The following is a 23,050-nucleotide window of genomic DNA, read 5'->3' as shown; positions in this document are numbered from 1 at the left end:
GTCATGGGGGCACAATAACGCTGACCTTCGCTGTTCATACCATGTGTCGTATTAAGTGTTAGCTAAACCGTAACCTTTGTGGTGCAGTAATAGCTGGCTAGGTCATATACACAGTCATGATCTCGCTCAGCTATCTGTGCAAAAGAGAGCTTACACCTATCTCCAGTAATGACAAAGGTGACTTTGCTCCAAATCCAGAAAGCAACATGGACCAACAGCCCCTAAAATCTTTGAATTACAAGTAACCAGCCGTCCTCTGGTGGTCCAGAGCCAAGTATGGTTCAGTGAGAATAATCTGGGACAAGCGCAAAGCAGGGAGCACGCAAACGGATGGAAACACTGATTGAGACGGGGAGCGAGAACTAAATCGTTCCCAACAGCGCCTGCGAAGGGACCTTCCTCCGGGGCAGCAGCGGAGGGAGAGCTCGGGGTGTTTCGGAGCTGGGCTCCCTGCGCAGAGCTGTCGGGTGCAATTCAGGCTGCAGTCACCGGTGGAACTGGGCTGAGGCCCACCAAACTCACGTCTATTATTAGCACTCTCCTTGGGGATCAGCTTTCGGGACTGGAATCAGCCAGTCGCAAGAGGAAACCATTGCTGGAGTCGGTGAGGTTTCTGCAGTGTTATTTTATTTGGTTCATTATCAAAACATTTTTAAATATGTGAACAGTTTCAGCACCTGCTTTTTAATGTGGATTGCTTCAGCTGTGCTGGCCGTGCATGGTGTGTGTGTGTGTGTGTGCGCGCACTGTGCTGTGATAGCAAAGGATGTGCCCCACAGTGTTCTCAGTTTCCTGTTTCCCTTGCTCTTCGCCATTGGTTTTCCTAACTCTTTCCTGTTTTTTGGTTCACTTCACAGTCCAAATAAAAGACTCTCAAGCAAGAAGGTAGCAAGGTAAGCTCATATTTGTATTATTGCTTTGCTAAGAAACGTGCCCGTACGAGCTGCCAGGCCTGCACAAGGCTATCAGAACCGCTTCGCAGTGTTTTACTTCTGGACATGCTGCATACTCCTGGGGAAAAGCAGGGTTTAATTCGCATGTATTTCATAATGGACTTCTTTTAAATGGAGACTTCTTATTTGTGCTTGTTGCTGGAGGCTGCCTTCAACCTGATTTGGGGGGGAGAGGGAGGCAGACAAACCAAGGGGTGCTTTTTCCCCTCCATCCTGCATGTGCCCTCACAGGGGCATGTGGAGTGGGGAGGGGGTCCCTTGACAAGCACGCCCCTCTCGGCCGCCCTTGCCGGACCGTCCCCTCTCCGGCGTTGTGGTGGCAAAGCTTTGGAGCCTCTAAAGAGCTGGACCGGTCCGTGCTGCTGTCTGGAGGGATACCTCCCGCACCCCAAAACCGCCAGCCCTCTGAGCCAGCTGCCTGGGCTGTGGTTTGCTTTGCACCGCTTCTGCGCGGTGCTCCCCAGCACTCGCTGCGTTTTGGCATCACGCAGGGGGTTTTCAGAGTTCCTGGGGGGAACCTCGTTGTTGGCTCTGAGTCTCTGGGGTAGAGGGTCCGCTGTGCCTTGATGAAACCTGGTGTCCATCTCTCCTTTCCTGCCCTCGCAATCCCTCCTCGTTCTCTTGGCATCATGGCTTTAAGAATATGTTGAGGCTTACAAAAGCTGCCCAGCCTGCCTCGTCTGTCCGGCTCACGATGGCTATTGCCTTTTGAATTCTTCAGCTTTCTCTCTGCTTGTTTCTGAGCTGGGGAGGAATGTTTTGGAGAAATAGGCAGCTCTTTTGAATAGTGCTTGGTGTAGCCTTGCTCCCTCTGGAAGAGCGTGGACTCGCTCACTTCGGCAGCTCAGTCAGTCTCTGGAGCACGGTCCAGGAAAGCTTCTCTCCCCAGCCCTCAGCTTGGTCCCTGTAAGTCATGCACAAGGACAGCTGAGCTGCACTGAATTGAGCTGCTTGTCTAAACCTCTCCCCAACTAATTCTCTCACCTTTCCCTTTTTAATTTTTCCTGTGGTCAGCAAGTCTCCCTTGGCATGATTTCCCATCCTGGAAAGGAAGTGGGTCTTGTATTGGATTTCCTAGTTCCAGTCCTCTCACTTTCAAGATCTTTATTAAAAACACTAGCAGGAAAGAAGGTTGAATGGAGCAGCCTGTCTCCAGGCTTCCTGTTTTAGGACTAGCTTTTGTCCCTTGCCCTCATATTGCTTGAGCTTTGTTGCCCCCTTGCTAAGGCAGATGGTGGAGCAGGAGGAGTCCACAGATGAAGAAAACTGAGGAGTTTTCACTTAGAATCAAGCTGGCCTCTTATTCTAGCTTCTTGCATTTAAAAGTCCATTTCCTCTCTCCTATAAATGAAGGAAGCAGGAGGGTTGATACGCTAAAGCTCACAAGTAGCAAGTTCCTGCGTGCAGGAGCTCCTGCAGTGCGTAGCTGTGCCAAGGTCCATCTGCCCGTTCTGGGAGATGCTGCTGGCTTTTCCTCGCGTGCTCAGTGGGAAGTGTAGTGATGTCCAAGCACAGATGGCTCTTTCCAACCGGATGCAGCCACTTCTCTGGCACAGCAAATTTGGGGAGGATTTAAGTTAAACTTCTGGGAATAAAGATGCTCTCTCTGTGGGGGCTTGGACCTTCTCACCCCTCTCTGTTTGCAGGCTGCTGCCCTGACGGCACTGCCCTTTCCGTGGCTGAGACTCCTCAAACCACCTGCAGCAGCAGGGCAGGTGAATGAGGAAAGCCCTGAGAAGCTATGTCCTGTGCTGTGTTCCCACATAGCACTCAGGGCACTTATGGATCAGTTGTCCATATTTAAGGATCAGATTAAGAAATAGGGTGGTACTTTCGCAGAGGAGATTGACTTCAGGGATTCCACTTGGCTCCGACTCTCTAACTCCCTGAATTAGAGTAGCTGGAGAATTTACATACAGCTTTCATTCTCCCCTTCTGGCTTTACATACAGCCTCCTTCCTCCCCTTCTGGCTTGGGAGCCGCTGCCTTTAATGAATGCAAATTCAGGTAACCCAGCAGCTCGCGAGGGCTGCGAGTAAATACTTCTGCTGTATGAGCTGGTTCTGTGCTGCCAAACGTCTCAGCCAGAAATCCCACTGGGCTAATGTTTCCTGGGTCACGCTGCAGTAAAGGGGTTGTGCATTTGGTTTTCATTGGGTCTTGTAGGCACAGGCAAACGCTGGTTAATTTGGGAGCAGTCAAGGCTGGTTTGTGATAGTGACAAAGGTAACAAGGTTTTGCTACAGAGTAGAGCCAGATCTTTAAGATCAGCCCGAAGAATGCACTTTGCAGATCCTGTAATTAGGGAATAATACCAAATGTTTGCTTTAAAGAAATTGATTTTACTTTGGTAAGGGCTCTTTCCTAACTTTTGTTATCCATATTCTGCTTTTACCAAAAAACCTCAACTGTTTAGGCCCTTTTGTTCTTGGTATGACTTAAAATGACAACTGTTCCCGAGCCTTTAGACTCTAAATATACACTCAAGATAAGGATGCAAAATAAACCTGGTACCCCAGCGGTGGTCTCTTTGGTCAATGCCAATTAAGCTTCATGAATATTTGCATGAGTGTATTGCATGGGAGGAATTTTAGAGCCTATACTACATATGCATAGGATAATTTAGGGTGGAAGGGACCTCTGTAGTTCTCTAGATCACCTCCTGTTCAAAGCAGTATTAGCTTCAAAGGTGGATCAGGTTGCTCAAAGTTAAATCAGGCTGTTTTGTAGTGAAGGAACAGAGTGCCAATGTGATAGGGATGCCAGAACAGGGCAGGATCCATCTGGAATATCTTCCCTCCCTGTTCACCAAATCAGTGAACGTAGTTGGCCTAGGACAGTCTCATCTTCTTCACCAAACTTGAGTGGATTGAACCAGTTGCTGGCCGTCCTCAAATATGTGTTTCTCTTTGCAAGGAAAAAAGGCCAGTGTTCGCCAGCAGACTGTTCATCCAAGTGCTTGGGAACACCGACTGTGGTGTAAGCCACGTTACTGAAGTCACTGGCTAGTATTAGAAACTGGATTTTACTAGGAACATCTGTGGTTTTTTCCAGGCAGCATCTGTCTAAAGTTCACAGTGAAATGTAATAGCCCCTCACTGTAGCAATGGTTGTTTCATTTGCCATGCGAAGATGGAGCTTATCTTCAGCGATAATATGACAATTAAGAGCCGATGAACTTCTCCACGGAGCATTCTGAGCCGTGTCCTTTAGATCAAAACAAAGCCATGTGGACAGGGATGTTGCAAGCCCTTGCTAATGATTAGCTTGTTCTCAGCTTTTGCGGCTGGTGGTGGGAGGCCGTTTGGGGTGTTTCACAACAAGTTCAGGGTTTTTTCACTCCCTTCACTCCCCTGGCACCCCCTGCCCCCGGTTCTTTTTTAGTGTTATCAGTGACGAGAGCAGAGTACTCTGTCCTTTGCTGGGTAACACAGCCTTAGTAAGCTCATAAAGAAAGGAAGTGGAGAAAGTGAGCTCTTATCTTTTCTTATTCCAAAGAGCAAGAACAAGTGGTCATAGCATGAAGTCTCAAAGTATTTGTCCACTTCTGTGCTTTGCTTATTGGGCAAGTTCATTCAGCTAGTAAGCAGCCACCGATTCAGTCCTGTAGTCCAGGAGCGCCGAGGTGGTGGCCTTGTTTGCCCGTTGGAGCCTGGCTTGGTGGAAAGGACCGCTGCTTTGTGAGGGGCCAAACCCCCGGCTTCCTTTGCTTGTGAATCCTGTAGCCCAAGAAGGAGCAGTGCTATCAAATCTCATTTGAAAAGGAGGCAGCAGCTGAGGAGGCGAGAGGGGATCGTACTCTGCAGTAGCAATTGTCATCTTAAATCTCTGTTCTGCAATGCTCTCCCTAATGTTCATGTTGCTGTGGGTTGGGGTGGTTTCTCTCTGTTACAGACAGTTGCATCAGACAGGCACGCTCTCCGTGGGTGTGATGGAGGAGTCTTACCGGGATACTCTGGATTGTACAGAAGAGGACATCACGGACAAGGTAAGAGTGATGGTGTCCATGCTGTTCTGGAGCATCTAGTTCATGGCTTGCAATACCTTGAGATCCCCAGGCAAGAGCTGTATTAAAGCTTCTCTTACTGCCCAGCTGCCACAGGGTAGATGAGTGTGGGTAAGATATATGAAGCACTCTGAAGGGATGGAAAATGAGAGTCCTCTGGACTGAATTGTGGAGTTACTCTGTTGGGTTGGGGAGTCTAATTGATGTCTTCTCACTGGGAGTGAAGGTTTGCTGTTCAGCTGGCAAACAACCCTGTGTTGTGGCTTGACATTATTCCCTCCCAACTTCTGAGTGGTGCCTGTGTTGGGTGGCCTCTCTGTTATGGCAGGGAGCAGAGAGGGAAGAGTCCGAACCACTGCCAAAGCCACTGAGGTGCCACCAACATGTGCCTGCTCTGGAGGAAGTTGTGGCTGTTTCCAGAGCGACACTAACAGAATAGTATTTTCACTTCTGCTTCACATCTCGCAATAAATTGTTGTCAAATTCTGCTTTTCTGAGATGAACAAAGTCATCTGATTTGAAACAAGCTCTTCCTTTCCTTTGTTGTCTCTTGCTACTGCTTGTCCTGCCGTGAGGATATAAAGCCGGCTGTGTGCTGTTTCTGTTCACTTTTACTGGGGAGCTATGAGCAAAGGATTATAGGGCAAGATGGGAGCTGGGCAGGAGGACAAGAAAGCTTTTGTTCAATCACCACTAGCTAAAAATAGCTAAGGGAAAGTCGGAAAGTTAAAGATGAGGTGAATTGTGACTTGTGTAAACATTTGCTGCAGTCATGAATATCTTTCAAAATGGCTTTTTAATTCTAGAATCGTGAATAGAGAACTGCATGGAGCAGTGATGCCAGAGTACGCGTGTGTTTGACTGCATGCTGGTATAATTATAATGCATAGAAAACCTTAAAGAAAGAAAAAAATCAACCAACATTTTTCCAAGCCTAAATGTTGGCTAGAACACTCTAAACCTAACGTTCCTGAACAGCCTCCAGGCATCTGTCTGTGGAAGCTGTGCATACAGTAGTTCTAGCAAAGACCTTACATCTTTGGACTTTTTTTTTTCTTCTTTTCTTTTTTTCTGGGGGGGGGGGGGCGGGGGGTACACTTGAATGTAATTTACCCTTCCCACCAAAGTGATGGGAATCTTGTGGGTTTTTTGGGACTATGTACTCTTTCCCCTAGGGCTTACCCCCAGCATGCACGCACACACGCACACACACACACGCGCACACGCACTTCATGCTTGGGTGTGAAATACAGTGGCACTCCTGGCCTGTTTTGCTCTTCTGCAATATGCAATATTGAGGGAAAGCGACTCAAAATGAAAGTACAACTGAAATAAAACATATATAGGTACAGGTAGAAAATACTCATCTCTGATCCTTTCCCACAAACAAGCATCGCTTCCTAGTATGTGATTTTATTTACATATGTTTTTGATCCAGGCTCTCTGTGTTATGTCCTTTCTGAAGTACTGGGATAGTTATTCCCAGGTCATGGAAATCTTGACGGTTGCACTTGAACTCAGCAGAGCTCTGATCTAGCTGGGATCTTTCCCTCTGGACTTTCCTGCGGTACCTTGCCATGAAGTTTCTGAACAAAGGAAAGAGTGAAGCGTCTGGCTTTCTATTGGCACTTGGGAGATGCCAAAAATTCAAGAACTAGCGTAAAGGAATTTTTATTAAATCAAGGAGTGGCTATCAGATTCCAGTAGCAGTTGCCCAGTTTTTAAGTAGCTTGCCTGGGAATGAGGTCGGCTCCAGCGGACATTCCTGCAGCAAGGGATGGCTTGCATGGCATGGAGCGGGACGCGTAGTGCCGCGAGCTGTGCGAGATTGGCAAGGTCGGAGGTAGCCGGTTGTGAAGGGACTGCAGAGCAAGCGGGACGTACCTGCGTGGGGCAGCGGAGGCGGGGAATTGCTCTGGCACTTGGTACTGCTTTGCCAGCTGGTTTAAGCACCTGAACCTTCCCTCTCTTGTCACACAGGTTGTCTTCTTGGAGAAGAGGGTGACCGAGCTGGAGAAGGACACGGCTGCCAACGGCGAGCAGCACAGCCGGCTGAAGCAGGAGAACCTGCAGCTCGTGCACAGGTAGGGGAGCCTGGCTCGTGCCGCGCGAGCAGAGCCGGTCCTTGCTGCACCGTTCAAAGTGCAGCTTAGCGTCATCTGCGATGTCTTGCCTCCCCCCGCACCCGTGTGCCGCGGCACCGGTGCCTTCCCCGCGCTGGCCACCTGCGTGCCGAAGGGATCTGTTCTCACGAGCCACCCGAGTGCGTGGGGAAAGGAGGCAGCAGGAAAGGAGAGAGAGTCAGGCAGAAAATAGCATTAAAGCTTCACAGATCTGCCTTCGCTGATCCAATCTCTCCCTGGCAGAGGGTGGCTGCAGTGAAATCCAGCAGGCATTCAGGCTGTCTTCTCTGCAAGAGGGCCTCTCGTGTGGGATCGCGGGATCTTGCACATGGCTTTCTGGGTCACTGGCAAATTCCCAGGAGCTCAGGAAATTGCCTGCAGCTCTGCAGGTACAAATTGCCCGCCTCCTGGTAAAAGCGCCAGCTTGCACGCCACTCCTTTGCAATCTTCTGTTCAGTTGCGTGCAACTCTTGTAGTGCTTTTTCATGCTTTTTAACTTTTTTGTTTTAGTAGCTCTTTAATATGTGCCCCCAAATCCTTCCTCTCTCCAAGCTCACTGGTGCTCTAGGGGTTGGCTCAGAGGAGCACAGAGTGTTTCATGATTCTTGGGAAGCCAAATATCCCTGTTTGGGAAGGGAAACACACTCTTCCTCTTGTGGCTCTCATTTTATTCAGCAGATCTGGATGGGAGATGCAGCGGGGCCTGTACTACGCATCTCCGCTCTGCCCTCCCCACAGCCGACCTTGATCCTATTGCTTTCAGAACCTGGCTGGGGTGTAGCCCTTTGGATCCCATTTTAAGATCACTGTCCTTATTAATCTGACAGGCCTCTCTTTTCCAGCCGTGTATTTACACTCTGCAGGTAAAGCCGGCAGGAGTTTATCTGTAGAGCTGTAAGACTGTTAAGTAATAATCATGCCATGGAACTGTGCGATTCAGACAAAGGTTTCTCTAAGCCCTGATAAACTTTGCAGCAAGGAGAATGTTTTTACTTTAGTAGCTTGGCCCAGAAGTGTCAGCTGGCTTTATTTGATTAAAAGTCCTTAGTTTACTTGTTGCTCGTTGAAGAATGAGTCCATCTGGCAGAAGGCTTCCCTGCCTGCCTGTGCAAAGCGATCGCATAAGCTACAGCACATCGGTCTCCTAGCAGACGGGAGCTCTCTGGCTGCTGCTGGGGTTCCCTTGCTGGGTGGATGGGTGCTCTTACATCCAGCAGCTGTAAACGGGGCAGCCAGCTTGGGCTGTCTCTGCCTGCTTCTGAGGGCTGGGAGACATGCTGCCAAATGCGTGTGCCCTGCCTGAGCACACAGGACCACTGCCTGAGCTGAGCGGCGGAGTCTCAGGACTGCACCGAGATTGCTGTTGATGCTGGCACATAGAGGTTTGACTTGCAGATCCCATGTTTTTGGTTAGGGACATTAAAGTGTGAAAAGCAGGAGGATTAAGGGACCAGGTTCAGATTAAATAGCTCATTCTGGATGGTGCTGTGACTGCAACCCACCTGGGTGTGCGCGCTAAGAGACGATCACTGTGCTTCCCCTTGCCCTCACCCTTGTTGGCCTCCCCTTTAAAATGGGTTTTGATGCAGTCTGGAGACTTACAAATGGGAGGAGACAGTACCAGCATCTCCCAGATAGCTTATTTTATTCAAATGTCATGTTGGTCAGCACTAGTTCCCCTGGTCCTAGTTTCACAGTCTGCATTGCTTTCCCACTGCCTTTCCTGGAGCAAAGTGAAGCCCTGGTACGCCTGCTGCTTGAAACTCTTACGGATGTACTTTCCTTTGAAAACTTGGTCTTTGCATTTTGCAGTCTACTTCTTCTAGTGCTGTTGTGGGGTGGGAGAAAGGCTGGGAAGAGAGTCTGATCCCTCCTTGGAATGTCACCGTGCCGTGAGGGCAGCCATCAGGAGTGGTGAATCCTCTCTCTTCTCTGCAGAGCAAATGCTCTCGAGGAGCAGCTGAAGGAGCAGGAGCTACGAGCTGACCAAGCACTCCTGGAGGAGATCAAGAAGCAGAGGGAGCTGCTGAGCAAAATGGAGAGAGAGAAGAGCATTGAGATTGAGAACCTGCAGGCCAGGTAGGGTTGGGACAGGGTTGGGTGGTGGCAGGTCTCCTGGGCTACATGGACATGCTGATGCTTTGCAACTGTGGCTTCTGGGGAGACAAAATGCAATAGAAAGTGAATTTAACTTGGTTAAAATTGCAGTTAAAGTCATGGTGAACCCTGAGTTTTGGCTACTTTTCCTTCCTTACCTTTGTACCGAAATAGGAAATCAGGCCTCTCCATGGACCTAGTCTTGAGCTCTTTGTTTGGATTTCACTGATTAATCTAAATATAGCTCACTTCTCCATATGTGGGCCTCGCCTGCAATGTATGCATGAAGAGGGTGTTCATTTGAGTGCTTGTTCACATGAACAACCCATGGAAGTCTGTTTGATGTTTGGGTGTGAGTCACCTTCATGTAAATAGGCAAATGTCTCACCTGCTTCTAGAACTGCAATGAGAATTGACCTGAGCTGAGCAAAATCAGGTCTAGAGGTAATGGATTTTCCCTCTTTGACTGTAGGAACATAGCGTGGTTGAAGTTTGGGGATTTTTTGGAGGAGGAGAACTAGACCCCAGCTCCTACTGACCACCTCAGACCTGTGACACAGGCAGTGTCCTGGACAGGATGCTTCATGTAGCCTGTTGGCTTTTTAAGAGTGGCACGGGAGATGTTAAACTTGTTTGAGAGATTCGGGGGATTTTTTTGTTTTTTTGCTGTTTTTCCAGAATTTTTTCTGCTATTGCTCAGCCCTTGTTGTAAATGAAAGATGAAGGCAGCATCTTTATCAGGCTTTTGTAATAGGCAATTGCCACGACAGATGATTGCTGCTTTACCTGGAGAATGCGAAGCTGAAGCCTTCTCTGAACCCCTGGCTCCGCCTAGGCAATGTGTTTGCTCTTTGGTGCCTAGTGCGGAGGTTTGAGGGAGCTGATGAAGCTTTTGGCCGGAAGAATAGCGTTAGATCTGCTTGAGGAGGGCATGCATTGGGCAATGGCCTCACCTGAGGCTGTGCGGATCCCCCCTGCTTTCCCCACAGAAGTGGAAATAGTGAAAGTCTGAGGGTTTGCTTTGTAAAGCTAGATCACTGCTGGCTTGCCTTCAGCAGATGCTGTTTTGATATTCCTAGTGATGTTTCAGTTAAGTCCTGTACATTTGGGATGTTTGGAGGATTTTTTTTTAACATGTGTCTGTATTGTTGCAGGCTGCAGCAACTGGATGATGAGAACAGCGAGCTGAGATCCTGTGTCCCTTGTTTAAAAGCCAACATTGAGAGACTTGAGGAGGTGAGGACAGTGTGCGTGTGTGTGTGTGTGTGTATATGTGTGTGTGTGCAAGAGGCCACTGTCTGTCCCAGCCCCCGGAGATGCCTCAGGTGTGCCATGGCCACATTTGATAGTGCCCTGTTCATTTTGGAGCTGGGACCTGCCAGGTTCTCCGGATGCTGCTCTCTTGGCAGGTCCTGCTTTGCCCACCTGCAGCCCTCCGTTAGAGTTAATGTGCTCGGTGCAGACCCTTCTGCTGTGGCTGCAGAGTGTGTGCGCGTGCTTTGGCCAATCCGTGATTTAGGAAGCTTGTGCCAGAGCTGTATTTCTGGGTTTGCACCTGCCACCTCACGTGGCTGAAGCTGAATTTCTCAGGTGCACAAAGGGCCCATGCAGAATCTGATTTTATGTAACAAGCAAATCCTTTCAGAGCCTCTTCAGTCTTCCAGTCCCTGTAAGCCAAACATTCAGAACGATCGCTTAATGCTATAAATGCAGATTCATGGTGTTTAGCCTGGCGGCAGATTGACAAAACCCCCTAGAAATCCCTGGGTGACGGTGCAGCCTGTGTAAAATGGAGCCCCAGTTCGCTTTGCTCGCTGCAGTGTAGCCTGCACGCGGTGGGGCCGGGCAGCGCTTCCTGTGCTGGCTACGAAGGTGCTCGTGCCCTCTTGTGGAAGCTCGTCCCCATTCCCATGCAACCGCTTCCTGGAGCGGGATGTGGGGCTGCTGGCTGCACAGCGCGGCTTTCAGAAGGAAGAAAAGGGAGCGGGAATGTCTGTCTCCCTTTCCTGCCCGCGCAGATCTGCCGTCACTGGACTTGCACGCTGAGTCTCCAAAGCACTGGGGTATCTGCAAGATCCTCTCACTTGTCGCTGGACGTGGGATTCAGGACTAGGCATCTGTTAATGGGGCCAAAGTGGGACCCTCACCAACATAGCAGAGTCCCTGTAGAGCTGGACAAGATCATTGTTTCTGGAGAGAGTGGAAGGGGGAGCAGATATAACACCTGGTACAGAGTTGGTATGTTATCACATTACTGTTCAGGCTTCTGGCAAAATTAAGATGAAAATTTAAGTGAAATCAAATCTCCATCCTGCCCAGCTTAAGGCCTTCAAGTATTTCATCCATTCATGGCTTCTGAGCCTGCAGGAGACCTTTGTCAGCCCAGTCTCCCGCCTGGCGCAGCCACACAACCTCATCGTCAGGACCTCGTAAGCAGCGGATGTTGAGACTGTGGGTGTGAAAAGCACTATACGAGTAAAAGGAAACCCCCAGGTTCCAGCACCAAGCTTGAGAGGCTGTGTGGAGTCTGAGGATGTTTTTCTTGCCTAGGTGTGTTCAGCCCTGTGAAGTTTGTTTCGGTTCTTCGTCCCTCTGCAGAGCAGTGCTGCTTTTCTCCGCAGTTAATGTGGTTAATGAGCAGTGAGAGGTGCAATTACTGCTCCTCCCCTGCTGAGAAGAGAAACCCCTGCTGATTAAACTGATATCTTGCCTGTTGTCTGAAATGGGGATTTTGTTGTTAACGTTGCGTTTCATGCTCGCATAGTGCTATTGGCGCTGCGCTCCGTGGACCAGAGCACCCCAGACACAGCACCTAGCTGGGGAGTTGGAGCTCTCCTTCAGAGCTGGTTCTGGCCTCTTCATGGCATGGGCCATTGGGCACCAGCATTGTCTGGTGTCTTTTTGGTGTTTCTGGCTTTTAGAAAGGTTTGTGTTTGAGGGGGGTAGCCCCCACACTGGTCCTTGGCCCCTTCCCGCCCAGGCAATGTCCCACACCAGCACCGGGCTGCGCAGAAGGCTGCACAAGTGCAGGTGTTTGCCTGTGTGGGGATCACTGCTGGATTTGTTCTTGATCATCTCTTACTATCTTACTCTCTAATGGTGCTACTTTGGTGTGTGGCTCTTCTTACTGCTGCCAAAGCACTCGGGCTCTGAAGTCCTCAGACAGCAAATGAAATCACAGCAGGCAAAGCATCCCAGTACGTCAGCGAGAAGAGCGTTCCCCGCGGTGCTTGGCGTGTGCAGCGTCCTTGAGCAAATGGGAAGAGTGCTGGCAGTGCTGGAGACGGCCCTTGTGACTGTTGTGCTTCATGTCATTGCAGGAGAAGCAGAAGTTGCTGGATGAGATCGAAGACCTCACCGTCCAGCTCACAGAGGAGCAGGAGAACAAGAGGAAGATGGGGGACAAGCTGAATCAGGAGAGACACCAGTTTCAGAAGGAGAAGGAGTCTACGCAGGAGGTGAGTAGCATACAGGTGCTCCTTCAGCCTGTCACAAGCTGCCCGGCTGGTTCACCCGAACAGGGGTGCTGTGCACCCAGCCTGGGAGGAGCCGGCCTCGCTGGCCTCTCCAGAGATAGGTACAGCTCGAGCATTTGGTCCTGCCGGGGCAGAGAGAGAGAGTGTGCAGCACCTTCACTGTGTGACATCTGTCACTTCTCGCTTTTGCCTGTGTTAAAATTCAGCCGAGTGTGTCCGTCCACACCCGCGAGCCCAGGCAGGCTGTGCCTCCCTGGCCTCCTCCCCACAGGGCCTGCTTCTCTCCTGCTTCAGAGGAGCTGTGGCAGAAGCGCGGGGATGATAGTGTGCGGCACTGGCAGGCATTGGTGGGCGGGACGGGGGCAGGGATGCGAGGCTGCTCGGGTGAGAGCTTGCCGTGCTTAGCGGCAGCAGGAGTTTGTGTGCTGGCAGCGCTCCCAGCTCCCGTGTACGGGGGGGGGAGGCGCAGATGCCCCTTCAGGGGCCTGTGTGGTTGCTAATTCCAGCTAGAGGCTCAAACAGCGCTTGCCATTGCTGTAGGAAAGGAAGTTTTGGCCTCAAAAGGGAAATCAGAGTCATCTTTGAGGCTGAGAGCGCTCAGTTGTGACGGGCATTCATGGCACTTCTTCCCCGGCCAAGGCTTCCCGCTGTGGCGAGAGGGAGACCAGAGCTGTGGGAGCTGCCAGAGCAAATGCCCGCGTTGCTAGGAGGGCCTCTGCCTCCTGCCGCTGACTTGGAGCCAGCGTCTGTGGTGCTCCGACAGAGCCCCTCCAGGGCCTGGGGCTGCTTTCACATTTTTAAGTAGCTCCCCTGCTCCTGTTTGCTGGGGAAGAGAAGCCATGTGCCTCCCAGAACCGGTCTGTTAATCCTGCCGCAGCAATAACAACTTGTTGCAGCAGCAGTGACCAGTGTGAGCGGTTGGACTTGCAGGAGGTGTGGTGCTCACAGTTGTCCTCTTCCTTTGTGCTTCAGCTCATCGAGGACCTCAGGAAGCAGCTCGAGCACTTGCAGCTCTTCAAACTGGAAGCTGAGCAGCGAAGGGGCAGGAGCAGCAGCATGGGGCTCCAGGAGTACAACAGCAGGACGCGGGAGACGGAGCTGGAGCAGGAGATCAAGCAGCTCAAGCAGGTATCTGGGGCTGGGCAGGGAGGGACATGTGTCAGCTGCTTGACTTGCAAAATGGGATGCAGATTCCCTGACGGACCTAGGACTGTCGCCCCTGTGTGTTGTTCAGCCTCCCCAAGTGCTGCCACTGCATTTGACAGCCCAGTGCCTGTCCCAGCAGTATCACAGCAAGCGCTGGGAATATGGGAAGCAGGGCAAGCGTGTGTGCTCCCTTCGGTCTTCCCAGCTGCCGGCACGTGAGGGGGATGGCTCATACTGCTGAGGCTTTGCGCTGGGGAGGACGAGCAGAGCAGGACGGTACCTGGCACAAGTTCTGCACTAGTCATGGCTACTAAGGGCTTCTGGCATGGAGGCTGCTCGTGGGTTGGCCATGCCTTCTGCAGCCTTCAGAAGCAGACCAGGCCGTGTAAGGCTGCTGTGCAGGAGTCTTATTTCTGCAGCTGGCTGTGCATGGCTCTTGGGCTGCTGTCCTGGGACAGGAGAGGTGGCTTTCTTCCTCTGAAGGATGTCACGTCTCTAGAGCCCCTTCAGATCTTGGTGTCCTCTGGATTTCTCCAGGACATCCCGTGTCTGTAGAGATTCTCGAGGCTCTGCCAAGTTGGACTGTATTCCAGCTATTCCTGCTGCTCTGTTAGCTGCTTGCATGGAACAAGAGCCTCTGTCTTCCCCAGCCATGCAGTCAGGCTTGAGCGATCTGCTCCAGGGGCGCCACATGCTTTGGCAGCATCTGACAAATGTCTGTTGTGAACAGGATAACAGGAACCTGAAGGAGCAGAATGATGAACTGAATGGGCAGATCATTAACTTGAGCATCCAGGGAGCCAAGAACCTCTTCTCAGCCTCCTTCTCAGAGTCCTTGGCTGCAGAGATCAGCTCCGTCTCCAGAGACGAGGTACTTGCTGCAAGAGAATTGCTTGCTTCAATCTGCATCTGGGGTGCCTGGTGTGTTTAGTCTCCCCTCAGTGTACAGAGGGCCTGGGAGGAGCCCTGTCTGTAGTACTGCTCACTCCCAAAAGTCCCTTGAAAGCTATCACAAGCAAAGAAATATTCCTGCAACTTCTTCAAGAGTTTTCAGGACAGTCCCCGTTTGTGGGAGTGGAGGAAGCAGTGCCCTTCCAGTTTGCTGGCAGTGCTCTCATTGGAGGGCCGTGTGTCATTGCCCTTTGCCTGCCCTGTGACAGTGTTCCTCTTCCTGGGATGGTTCGCAGAGGATGGTGCACGTGTGTGTGCGCACATGTTTAGTTGCGATCTGTGCCAGGGATATTGGTTCCTGCCTCCTCCTCTGGCACGTGCTCTCCCTGCTTCGATAGCTGTATCCCAGATACTGGTGTGAGAGCATAAGGATCAGAGTTAAATCTTTAGGATCATGAGATGTGTTGGGAAAACGCACACAGATATTTTGGGGGCCAGAGGGAGATGGGATGTGCCCTACTTTCTCCAGGCTCCCATCTGGCCGAGAACTTGAGGAAGGACAGGAGAGTTAAGGAGCTGGGCCAGTAGCTGAGGGCATGTCCTCGTGCTGTTGGGCCAGAGGCCCCTCAAGGGGAGGGAAAGGCTGGGGTGAGCTTCAGAGGTACCATAACATGCTCTCCTAACAGTGCGAGTCTGGGAGTTGCGCTCAGCCTGCTGTGCCTGTGTCCCCAGCCCAGGGCAGGCCTCTGGCTTTCGCGTCTGAGCCCCCAAATGCATGGTGTGGCCCCTGGAGCATTGGCTTTGGAAAGCTTGGGATATAGGAGCCTCCATCATGGGGAGACTAGCCAGAGCCAAGAGATTCCTGCAGAAGCATGGAGTTAGTCTGGGTGTTAAAGAGCTCACGAGACTCAATGCAGTCCTGCCAGTCGCTCCCTGAGGTGCTGTTGTACCTGATGAGGAACAATCCAAGCTAAAATGAAGAAGAGGGAAATCTCTTCAGTCCCATGTGTCTTTGTGTGCTAGTCGTGGCCACTTACTGCCCTTCTCTCCTGCTTGCAGCTCATGGAAGCAATTCAAAAGCAAGAGGAGATCAACTTCCGCCTGCAGGATTACATCGATAGGATCATCGTGGCCATCATGGAGACAAACCCCTCCATCCTGGAAGTGAAGTAAGGGCGGCCAAGAGCCGTGGGTTGCGCGCTCTTCTTTGGGTTTGGATTTGGTGCTCTGAGAGGAAAAAGGACTCGAAAGGTCTTTGCTCTTGATGAAGGCACAAGGAAGCATCACGTCAGATTGATAGGTCAATTGTCCAGTGGACCAGGGAAAAAGAAAAACAGCAGCATCGCTTTGTTGTCTGACTCTGTTATTTTGAAACCCTTCTGCCTTTGGAGGGTGAAAGGGAACCTGGAGAAGAAACACAGGCAACGGACAGCGGAGGAAGGACCTGTATTGTCCCCGCTACCAGTGAAGCTGGCAAGTGGCTGCGCACGGGAACTGTCCCTGCTGCGAGTGTCAGAGCCTCTGCTGCGCGGGGCGTGGACAGGAGCTTGCCGACGCCAGGGCTGTAAGCAGAGGGTTTCTCTGAACCGTAGGATAAAGGGATGGAGAAGGAAGTGGTGGAGCTGACGTTTTCCCTTGCTGCCCTGTCCAGCCCAAGTATCTGCTTTGCCAAAGTGTCCGTGACACACTCACTCACTGGGGCAGACCTAGCAAAGAGGGAAACATGTCCCGGACTTGTAGAATTTTTTTTATTAACTTAATGCGAGTTTGTTCATCCAGCTGGCACAGTTGATGCTTGCCCTGCTGCTTTTGCTTGGGAAGGGGGTTGCGTGCAGAGAGCTAGCTGGCTTCTCTCTCGCTCGCTGGTGGAAGGAAGAGGCAGGGGAGCGGCCTTCTGGGACAGGGCGTCAGTGCAGTTTGTCACCTGTCTCCTTATTTATTTTTGCTGTCTGTGGCTCACTACCCTCGGCACACCTTTGCGGTCACAGCTCTGCTGGGCGGTTTGGCAGAGCGGCAAGCAGCTCTCCTCCCCGCTCGCAGCTCCCCTGCTGTCTGTCGTACAGGTCCCCCAAGGGGCCCGTGCGCTATCCGTTGAGCCGGGGGACCTGGCTTGAGCTTGCAAGGCAGCAGCTTTGGGGGGCAGATGTGCCCCTCTGCCCCAGCCGTAGACACACCGGTGCTGTCTTTCCAGCCTGCAGGGACTGGAGGAAAGGCTGTGACTCTTCAACTTGCACTGGAGGCTGGTCCTGGCCAGCTCTCCCCACCCCACCCCACCTTGGCTGGTCCAGCCTGGCGGTACCCAGCGCCTGGGCACGCGGTGTCCGAGGGCAGTCAAGGCCAGGCCTGGCCGCCCGCACCGAGCAGAGAGGGCTGCCGCTTTCCGCGTTGCCTCCCGGGGCCGGCCGGCGGCCGCTGTGGCCCTGCGTTGGCCCCGCAGCCTGGGGACGGCGTCGCGTGGCCGGCGGGGCACCGGCTCGGAGCAGGGCTCTGCTGGTGATAGCTGTAGCCCTGGAGGGAGAGCCCGCTCCAGCCTCCCCGCCTTGCTCTCGCCTCTGCCGGGGAAGGGCATGGAGCAGCTGCTCCGGTTTCCCGGCCCGCGGAGCCTGCCTGGGCCGAGATCCCCATGCCGTGGGGAGAGGAGGCCGCTGACCAGAGGATAAAAACCAGCTCCCTGGGAAACAAAAGCCATGTTTACATCAGACAGCTTTCGGCTTGCTGGCACAAGCAGGCCTCGCGCAGCGCCCCGCGGGGAGCACGGGAGCAGCTAGTTAAACAACCTGCTTCCCTCCGACTTCCAAGAGAGGACGGAGGCCAGCAAACTCCCAAAGGTCTGGCTTCACTTAGTGTATTCAGCCCCCAGAAGTGGTTGGTTTTCCTGCTTGTCACATTTTGGAAATGCCAGGATGGCCTGAAAATAGAAGGCACAAGGAACTGGCTCTTGGCTGCTGGCTGGGGGGGGTATTTTCTTGTCCCCCAAATGCTTCCAAGCATGGCTGTGTTGAGCACGCAACAGATTTCTTTCCGAGCCGGAGCGCTGGTAAATCAGCCAGCTTGCTTTTCTCCTGAAGGGTGCCGCTAGCCGGGAGGGATGGCAGATGCCGCAGCCATAGTCTGCGCTGCGTCCCCGGCGGCTCGCTGCTCCGCAGGTGACGTCCCCTGTGCCAGGGCCCCGGGGGAGTCGGCCCAGGAGTCCGCTGAGCGCCTGTTGCGATGGCTCCCTGCCCCACGCTCCTCCCCAAACCCGGCTAGCCCGGGCGCTCGCTTGCCGTGGCCTCGCGCGAGGCAGAGCTGTGCAGATGCAGCAGGGAGCCGGCGCCGCTCGGCCGGGTCGGCACGGCGCAGACCTCCCCTCTCCGCACAGCGCCGGCCTCTCTCCGAGGCTCGCTGCCGAGCTCCTCCAGGCAAAAACGCGGGCGGAGGGAGCGCCTGCCAGACGGAGCGCGGAGGAGCAAGGCCGCGGGCTCACGGCTCGCGCGGAAGGGCGGGTCGGTCGCCCTCGGTCGGGGCGATGTGCTGCTAACGCCTTCCTCTGCCCCGCTGCAGCGCGGCCCCGAGCCGCAAGCTCTCCGCAGCCTGCAGCGAGCTGTGCCCCGGCGCCCGCTCCCCTCCCTGCCCGAGGCTGCGGGAAGAAGCCACGTAATGTACATTTCCAGAGAAGCTTTGGGTGTAAATCAGTGTATACTTGGAGAGGGAAATTTTTCTATCTTGTAGAGTAGGTATTTTTATAGAATGAAGGTTGATCATTTTTTTAATACTTTAAAGAAGAGAGAAATGTATCTGTGTATACACAAAAGCATATATATATATATATGTATAAATATATAAATATCGGAGATTTGCCTTTCTCAACTCGGGATCATGGATCCCCAGTTAAAACAATCGTCTTTTTTCCTGTCGCTCACAAAGAGGTACTGTAACTGTAAATAAGCACCGGGAAAAAGTTTTAAGCAAACAAAGCACTGACTTGCACATTCACCATGCTTTAAAGTCCCTATGGAAAAAACTGTACTTCCCGAAAATGTTCCTCTTTCCCTACTGGTATGTGAAGGAAGTCCCAACCAAGAGGCAAAAACAGTATTGTCTTAAATGATGTATCAATTCTTGTCAGATTAAAAGCTGTTACTATTCCTGCCCAGAGGCCTGCTTTCCTCCGGGGTGGCTCCGATCGCCGGGGAGGGCTGGCTGCGTCGCCCGTGCCGCCGCCGTCGAATCCCCAGCGGGGCCGGATGGGACCAGGCTTGACGGAGATGGCGAAGGGGCTGTGGAGGGCAGGCGGGGGCTGGACCCGGCCGGCTTTGGCGGTGCTGAGGGCACAGGGAGCCGCGCCAAAACTTCCCTTTGACCTCCGCTGCGGCTCAGCGCCCGCCGGACTGGGGGAGGATTTGCCCAGGTTTTTGGCTTTGCTTTCCAGAGAGGGCTCAAGTGCGGTTAGGGACCAGGGGCCGTCGGAGCTGGCAGCGTCCCCCACCAGCATCTGGCTTTTCAGGAGAGAGAGGAGGAGGGCTGATACCTGGACCACAGGCTATGGCTCAGCACCTCCTGGGACTCGTTTCAGTACGCTCCAGGTAAGGACATGGAGGGCTTTCCCTTGTCTATAACCTCTTTTATACTGTTCTAAAAGTGCTAAACGCTAAGCTGCTCCGAGCCGCTCAAAATCCTCTGCAGCACTCTGAGCCACTGCTGAAGTGCTCCAGAAAGGTCTAAAACACTTCAAACTCTGAGCTGCTCAGCACTGCTTTACGCTGCTCCACGTCTCCTCTGAACTCCTCTAAGCCTCCAAGCAACTCCAAACTGTTTTAAATAGCTCTGCGGTGCTCTAAAACTCCTCTCAGCAGCTCTGAAGCACTCGAAGCAGCTCCAAAGAGCTCTGAAGGCCTCTGAATGCTGTAGAATGTCTCAAAAACACTCTGAACTGTTCTAAATACTGCAAAATGCCCCAAATCATTCCAAGCCGGTTTATGCTGCTCTGAACTCTCTTAAGTAGTGCTAAACCTCCTCTGAACTGCTTTAGAACATCTTGCTTTTCTGCAAGACCTCTACAGTGCTGTAAACAGCTCTAACATCTTCTAAAACGTCTCAAAACAGCTCTAAAAATCCTTTAAAAGCCTTCTAAAAAGGAACGAGCCCCTTCAGTCAGCTTGAGGCTGCTCCAAACATCTAGCAGGGTCTTTGGACAGCTTTAAAGCACTTAAACTGCTCAAATAGCTCTGACTCCTCTAACCAGCTCCAACCGGCACCAAGAAGCTCTAACTGTTGGAGCAGCTTAAAGTAGCTTTTAAAAGTCCTGCAATTGTTCAAAATGGATCAAAAAAATCTTGCAACAGCCCTAAACCACTCTGAAATTCCTCTGAATGGCTCTGAAATGTCTTTAATCTGCTCTAAGGTGTCCTCTGAAAGCTCTTAGAGTACTCTGAAAGTCCTCTAAACTGCTCTAAAAGGCCTCAAAAATTCCTCCAAACCATTCTACTATTCTTCTTAGCAGCACTATAACTTTTCTGTACCATCTCTGAACTCTTCCAGACAGCACAGAAAAGCTCTAAGCAGCTCTAAAACAGCTCTAAACCACTCTAAGCAGCTCTAAACTTCATCTAAGACAGCCTAAAATTCTTCTAAATGTTTTTTACAATGTAAATGCTTCTAAATACTCTTCAACAGCTTTGAAGTGCTCTAAGGCACTCCAGCTGTCCTACATGTCCTCTAAAAGGTGCTCTAAATCTCTAAATGACTCGAATCCTCTCAAAATGCCTCTGAACCGCTCTAGAAAGTCTTAAAATTCCTCTGAAGTTCCCTGAGCAAACAGCTCTCAATGACTCTAAAAGTCCTGCAAACAGCTCGGACCAGCTCTAAAGCTTGTCCAAGCTTCTTCTGAACAGCTTCATGTCACCTCGAGGTGACTGATGAACCCCCGAGCGCCTCCGGGCAGCTCTCCTCAGCTTTGAGAAGCTCTCCACGTTGCCCTCAACACGGCCCTCCGCGCAGCTCCCGGAGCCTGTGCGCGTCTCCGGGCAGCCCCACAGCTCCTCGAAGCACTCGCGTTCTTCCGAGCCGCCGCTGCGGCGCTGGGCAGCTGCAGAGCTCCTCCGGGCAGCTGCAGAGCTCCTCCGGGCAGCTGCAGAGCTCCTCCGGGCAGCTGCAGAGCTCCTCCGGGCAGCTGCAGAGCTCCTCCGCGCCGGCGCCGCGCAGGGGGCCAGGGCCGGGGCGAGCGGCGGGGTCCCTGCAGCCCCGCACCCAGCCGGGGCACGAGCCCCTCGATGGCACCGGCAGGGAAAGGTGCCTCGCGTGGATGCCACTTGCCGGGACCCGTCCCCACCGACGTCCTCCTCCGGGGCGGCCGGGAGAGAGCCGCAGGCTCCGCTGCCTCGGTCCCCGTTTCTGTTCGTTGCAGGCGGAGAGGGGCCCGAGCCCGGTCGGACGCAGGCGGCAGAGGGGACCGAGCCGGGCCCGTGGGCCCAGGAGGGGCGGGCCGCCGCCGCCGGCTCTCCCCCCGCGCCCGCCGCCGCTCTCTGCCTTTTTTGGGTCGGGCACTCGGCAGGCCGAGCCCGGCGCCTGGCTCCGCTCAGCTGGCGCGGGCAGCGCCGTAAATCATCCCGACTGCTGAATACACAGCGCGCTGCCGCGAGCGCCGGGGCCGGGCCGCCTCTCCCGTGCCCGGCGCAGCTCCGGCTGGGCCCGGCGTCCGGCTGCGAGGGTGCGGGGCGGGGGCCGCAGCGGCAGGGCAGGCGGCGTTTGGGGCCAGCAGCCCCGGGGCACCGGGCTGCCTGGGGGCTCGACTGCTCCCCTGGGACTCAGCCCCCGGCGAGGCCGGATCCAGGCCGTGATTTGCAGTCCCTGCTGCCCCCCCGCTGGGAGAAGCCCCGGCAGCGGTGCCGGCTCGGGGCGGTCCCTGGCACCACGGGAGCTCCGGAGCATCCCCCGGCGGGCACGCTCGGCCGGCCGGGATCGCCAGCACGGAGCAGCGTGCCCGTGTCCGACACGCCAGCCGGGGCGCCGGCATCACGGCGCTCGCTCCTGGATCTCGGGGCGGCTCAGCTTAACCCTTCGGCTCCGCTCGCTGGGGTGCAAGCTGCCCCCGCGGGGTCCAGCACGCCGGGAAGCCCGCGCCGGCCTCTGCGGCCGGGGGACGAGGGGCAGCGGGTGCCGAAGCGCTCGGAGGCGGCGAGCGGCCCCGCGGGGAGCTGCCTTTGGAGGGCGGAGCGGGAGGCGCCGTGGCAGCGAGCGTCATTAGCCGAAATAGCTGCTGCGGCCGCACGGGTCCCCGCGCCTCCGCCTCGCCCTGCCCGCGGGGCTGCCCGGCCCCGCTGCCCTCTGCGCGCGGCCGGGGGCACCTCGGGGCCGCCCCGTCCCCCCCGGGGTGCAGGTCTGGCCCCCCCGGGCGCTGAGCAGCGACGAGGGGCAGGATGCAACCTCGGGGCGTTGGGCAGCGGTTTGCAGGAGCCGAGCTGCGCTGGGCTTTGGCGCCTGGGGTTGAGCCCCCGGGAGCCCGACGGGAGGCCCGTCCCCCTCCCTCGTAGGGCTGCTCTGGCCCTTGCTGCGGGACCGCCGGGTGCCGGGCAGCGCTGGCGCCCGTCGCGGGGCGGACGAGGGGAGCTGGGCCAGCAGCTCGCGGTCCCCGAGCGACGGGACCTGGGGGCCGCCCCGGGAGCCGGGGTCCGCGCAGCGCCGTGCGGGGGGGGGGCCTCGGCTCACATCTGCCCAGCAGATGTTGCCGGCGGAGCGGGCGGCGACGGGGGCCTGCTCTCCGCCCCGGGTCCGGACGCGGCACGGCGCTCGCCGGGGCTCCGAGCCGCGGGGGCGGGCAGCGGGGGCGGCCGCGGCCGGGCTGCCCCCCCCGGCCCGGGCCCAGCCCAGGAATGCGCCGCGCCGGCGGCTGTTTACTTTCGGCGGGGCGGCCGGGCGGCGGAGCGCGCTCGCCTCGGCGGGGGATCGCCTGTTTGGGGAAGGGATTTCCAGCTCCTTCCCCATCCGCCCAAATCCGCGCCGGCAGCCCGGTTAACCCTTCACGCCCGGCCCGGGCGCCGGCAGGCCGCGCGGGGCTGCCGCGGGGGAGCGGGCTCTGCAGCGGCGCGATGCCAGCGCCCCGGTGGCCGCCCTGCGAGGAGGTGATGACGGGTGGCCCTGCCTGCACCGGCGCGTTTCTCCCCTCTTCTGCCAGGCAGGAGCTCCCTGGCCCCCCCGGGACCCCCTGAGCGCGGCAGTGCAGCCCGGCGAGTCCTGGCTCTGCCTGCGCCGGGGCACCACGCACGGTGCTGGGCGCTGGTGCAGGGCTGAGCAGACGCCCCTGCCCGCGGCGCTGAGCTTGCCGGCTCCGGCCCTCGTGGCCCACCTTTGGGGCACGGACAGGGAGGCTGGGCGGCCCCT

General features: G+C 54.7%; 1 protein-coding gene across 4 annotated transcripts in view; it reads left to right on the top strand.

Annotated features, from left to right (window-relative positions):
• RAB11FIP3 (RAB11 family interacting protein 3) overlaps nucleotides 1–18,823 on the top strand; it is a 91,415-nt gene extending 72,592 nt beyond the window's left edge. For all 4 annotated transcript variants that reach the window (XM_064520496.1, XM_064520497.1, XM_026106470.2 and 1 more), the window contains 9 exons: nucleotides 858–893; nucleotides 4,848–4,941; nucleotides 6,940–7,043; nucleotides 9,021–9,161; nucleotides 10,334–10,415; nucleotides 12,500–12,637; nucleotides 13,628–13,783; nucleotides 14,532–14,672; nucleotides 15,752–18,823. In XM_064520496.1, coding sequence (XP_064376566.1) covers nucleotides 858–893; nucleotides 4,848–4,941; nucleotides 6,940–7,043; nucleotides 9,021–9,161; nucleotides 10,334–10,415; nucleotides 12,500–12,637; nucleotides 13,628–13,783; nucleotides 14,532–14,672; nucleotides 15,752–15,865 — 1,006 coding nt within the window. In that variant the 3' untranslated portion in view covers nucleotides 15,866–18,823. The remainder of the gene's footprint in view (nucleotides 1–857; nucleotides 894–4,847; nucleotides 4,942–6,939; nucleotides 7,044–9,020; nucleotides 9,162–10,333; nucleotides 10,416–12,499; nucleotides 12,638–13,627; nucleotides 13,784–14,531; nucleotides 14,673–15,751) is intronic.
• Nucleotides 18,824–23,050: the final 4,227 nt, after the last annotated feature.

The sequence above is a fragment of the Dromaius novaehollandiae genome, chromosome 14 (assembly GCF_036370855.1).
Source record: "Dromaius novaehollandiae isolate bDroNov1 chromosome 14, bDroNov1.hap1, whole genome shotgun sequence".
In the NCBI taxonomy this organism is placed as follows: Eukaryota; Metazoa; Chordata; class Aves; order Casuariiformes; family Dromaiidae; genus Dromaius; species Dromaius novaehollandiae.
This window is presented reverse-complemented; position numbering and strand designations above follow the sequence as displayed.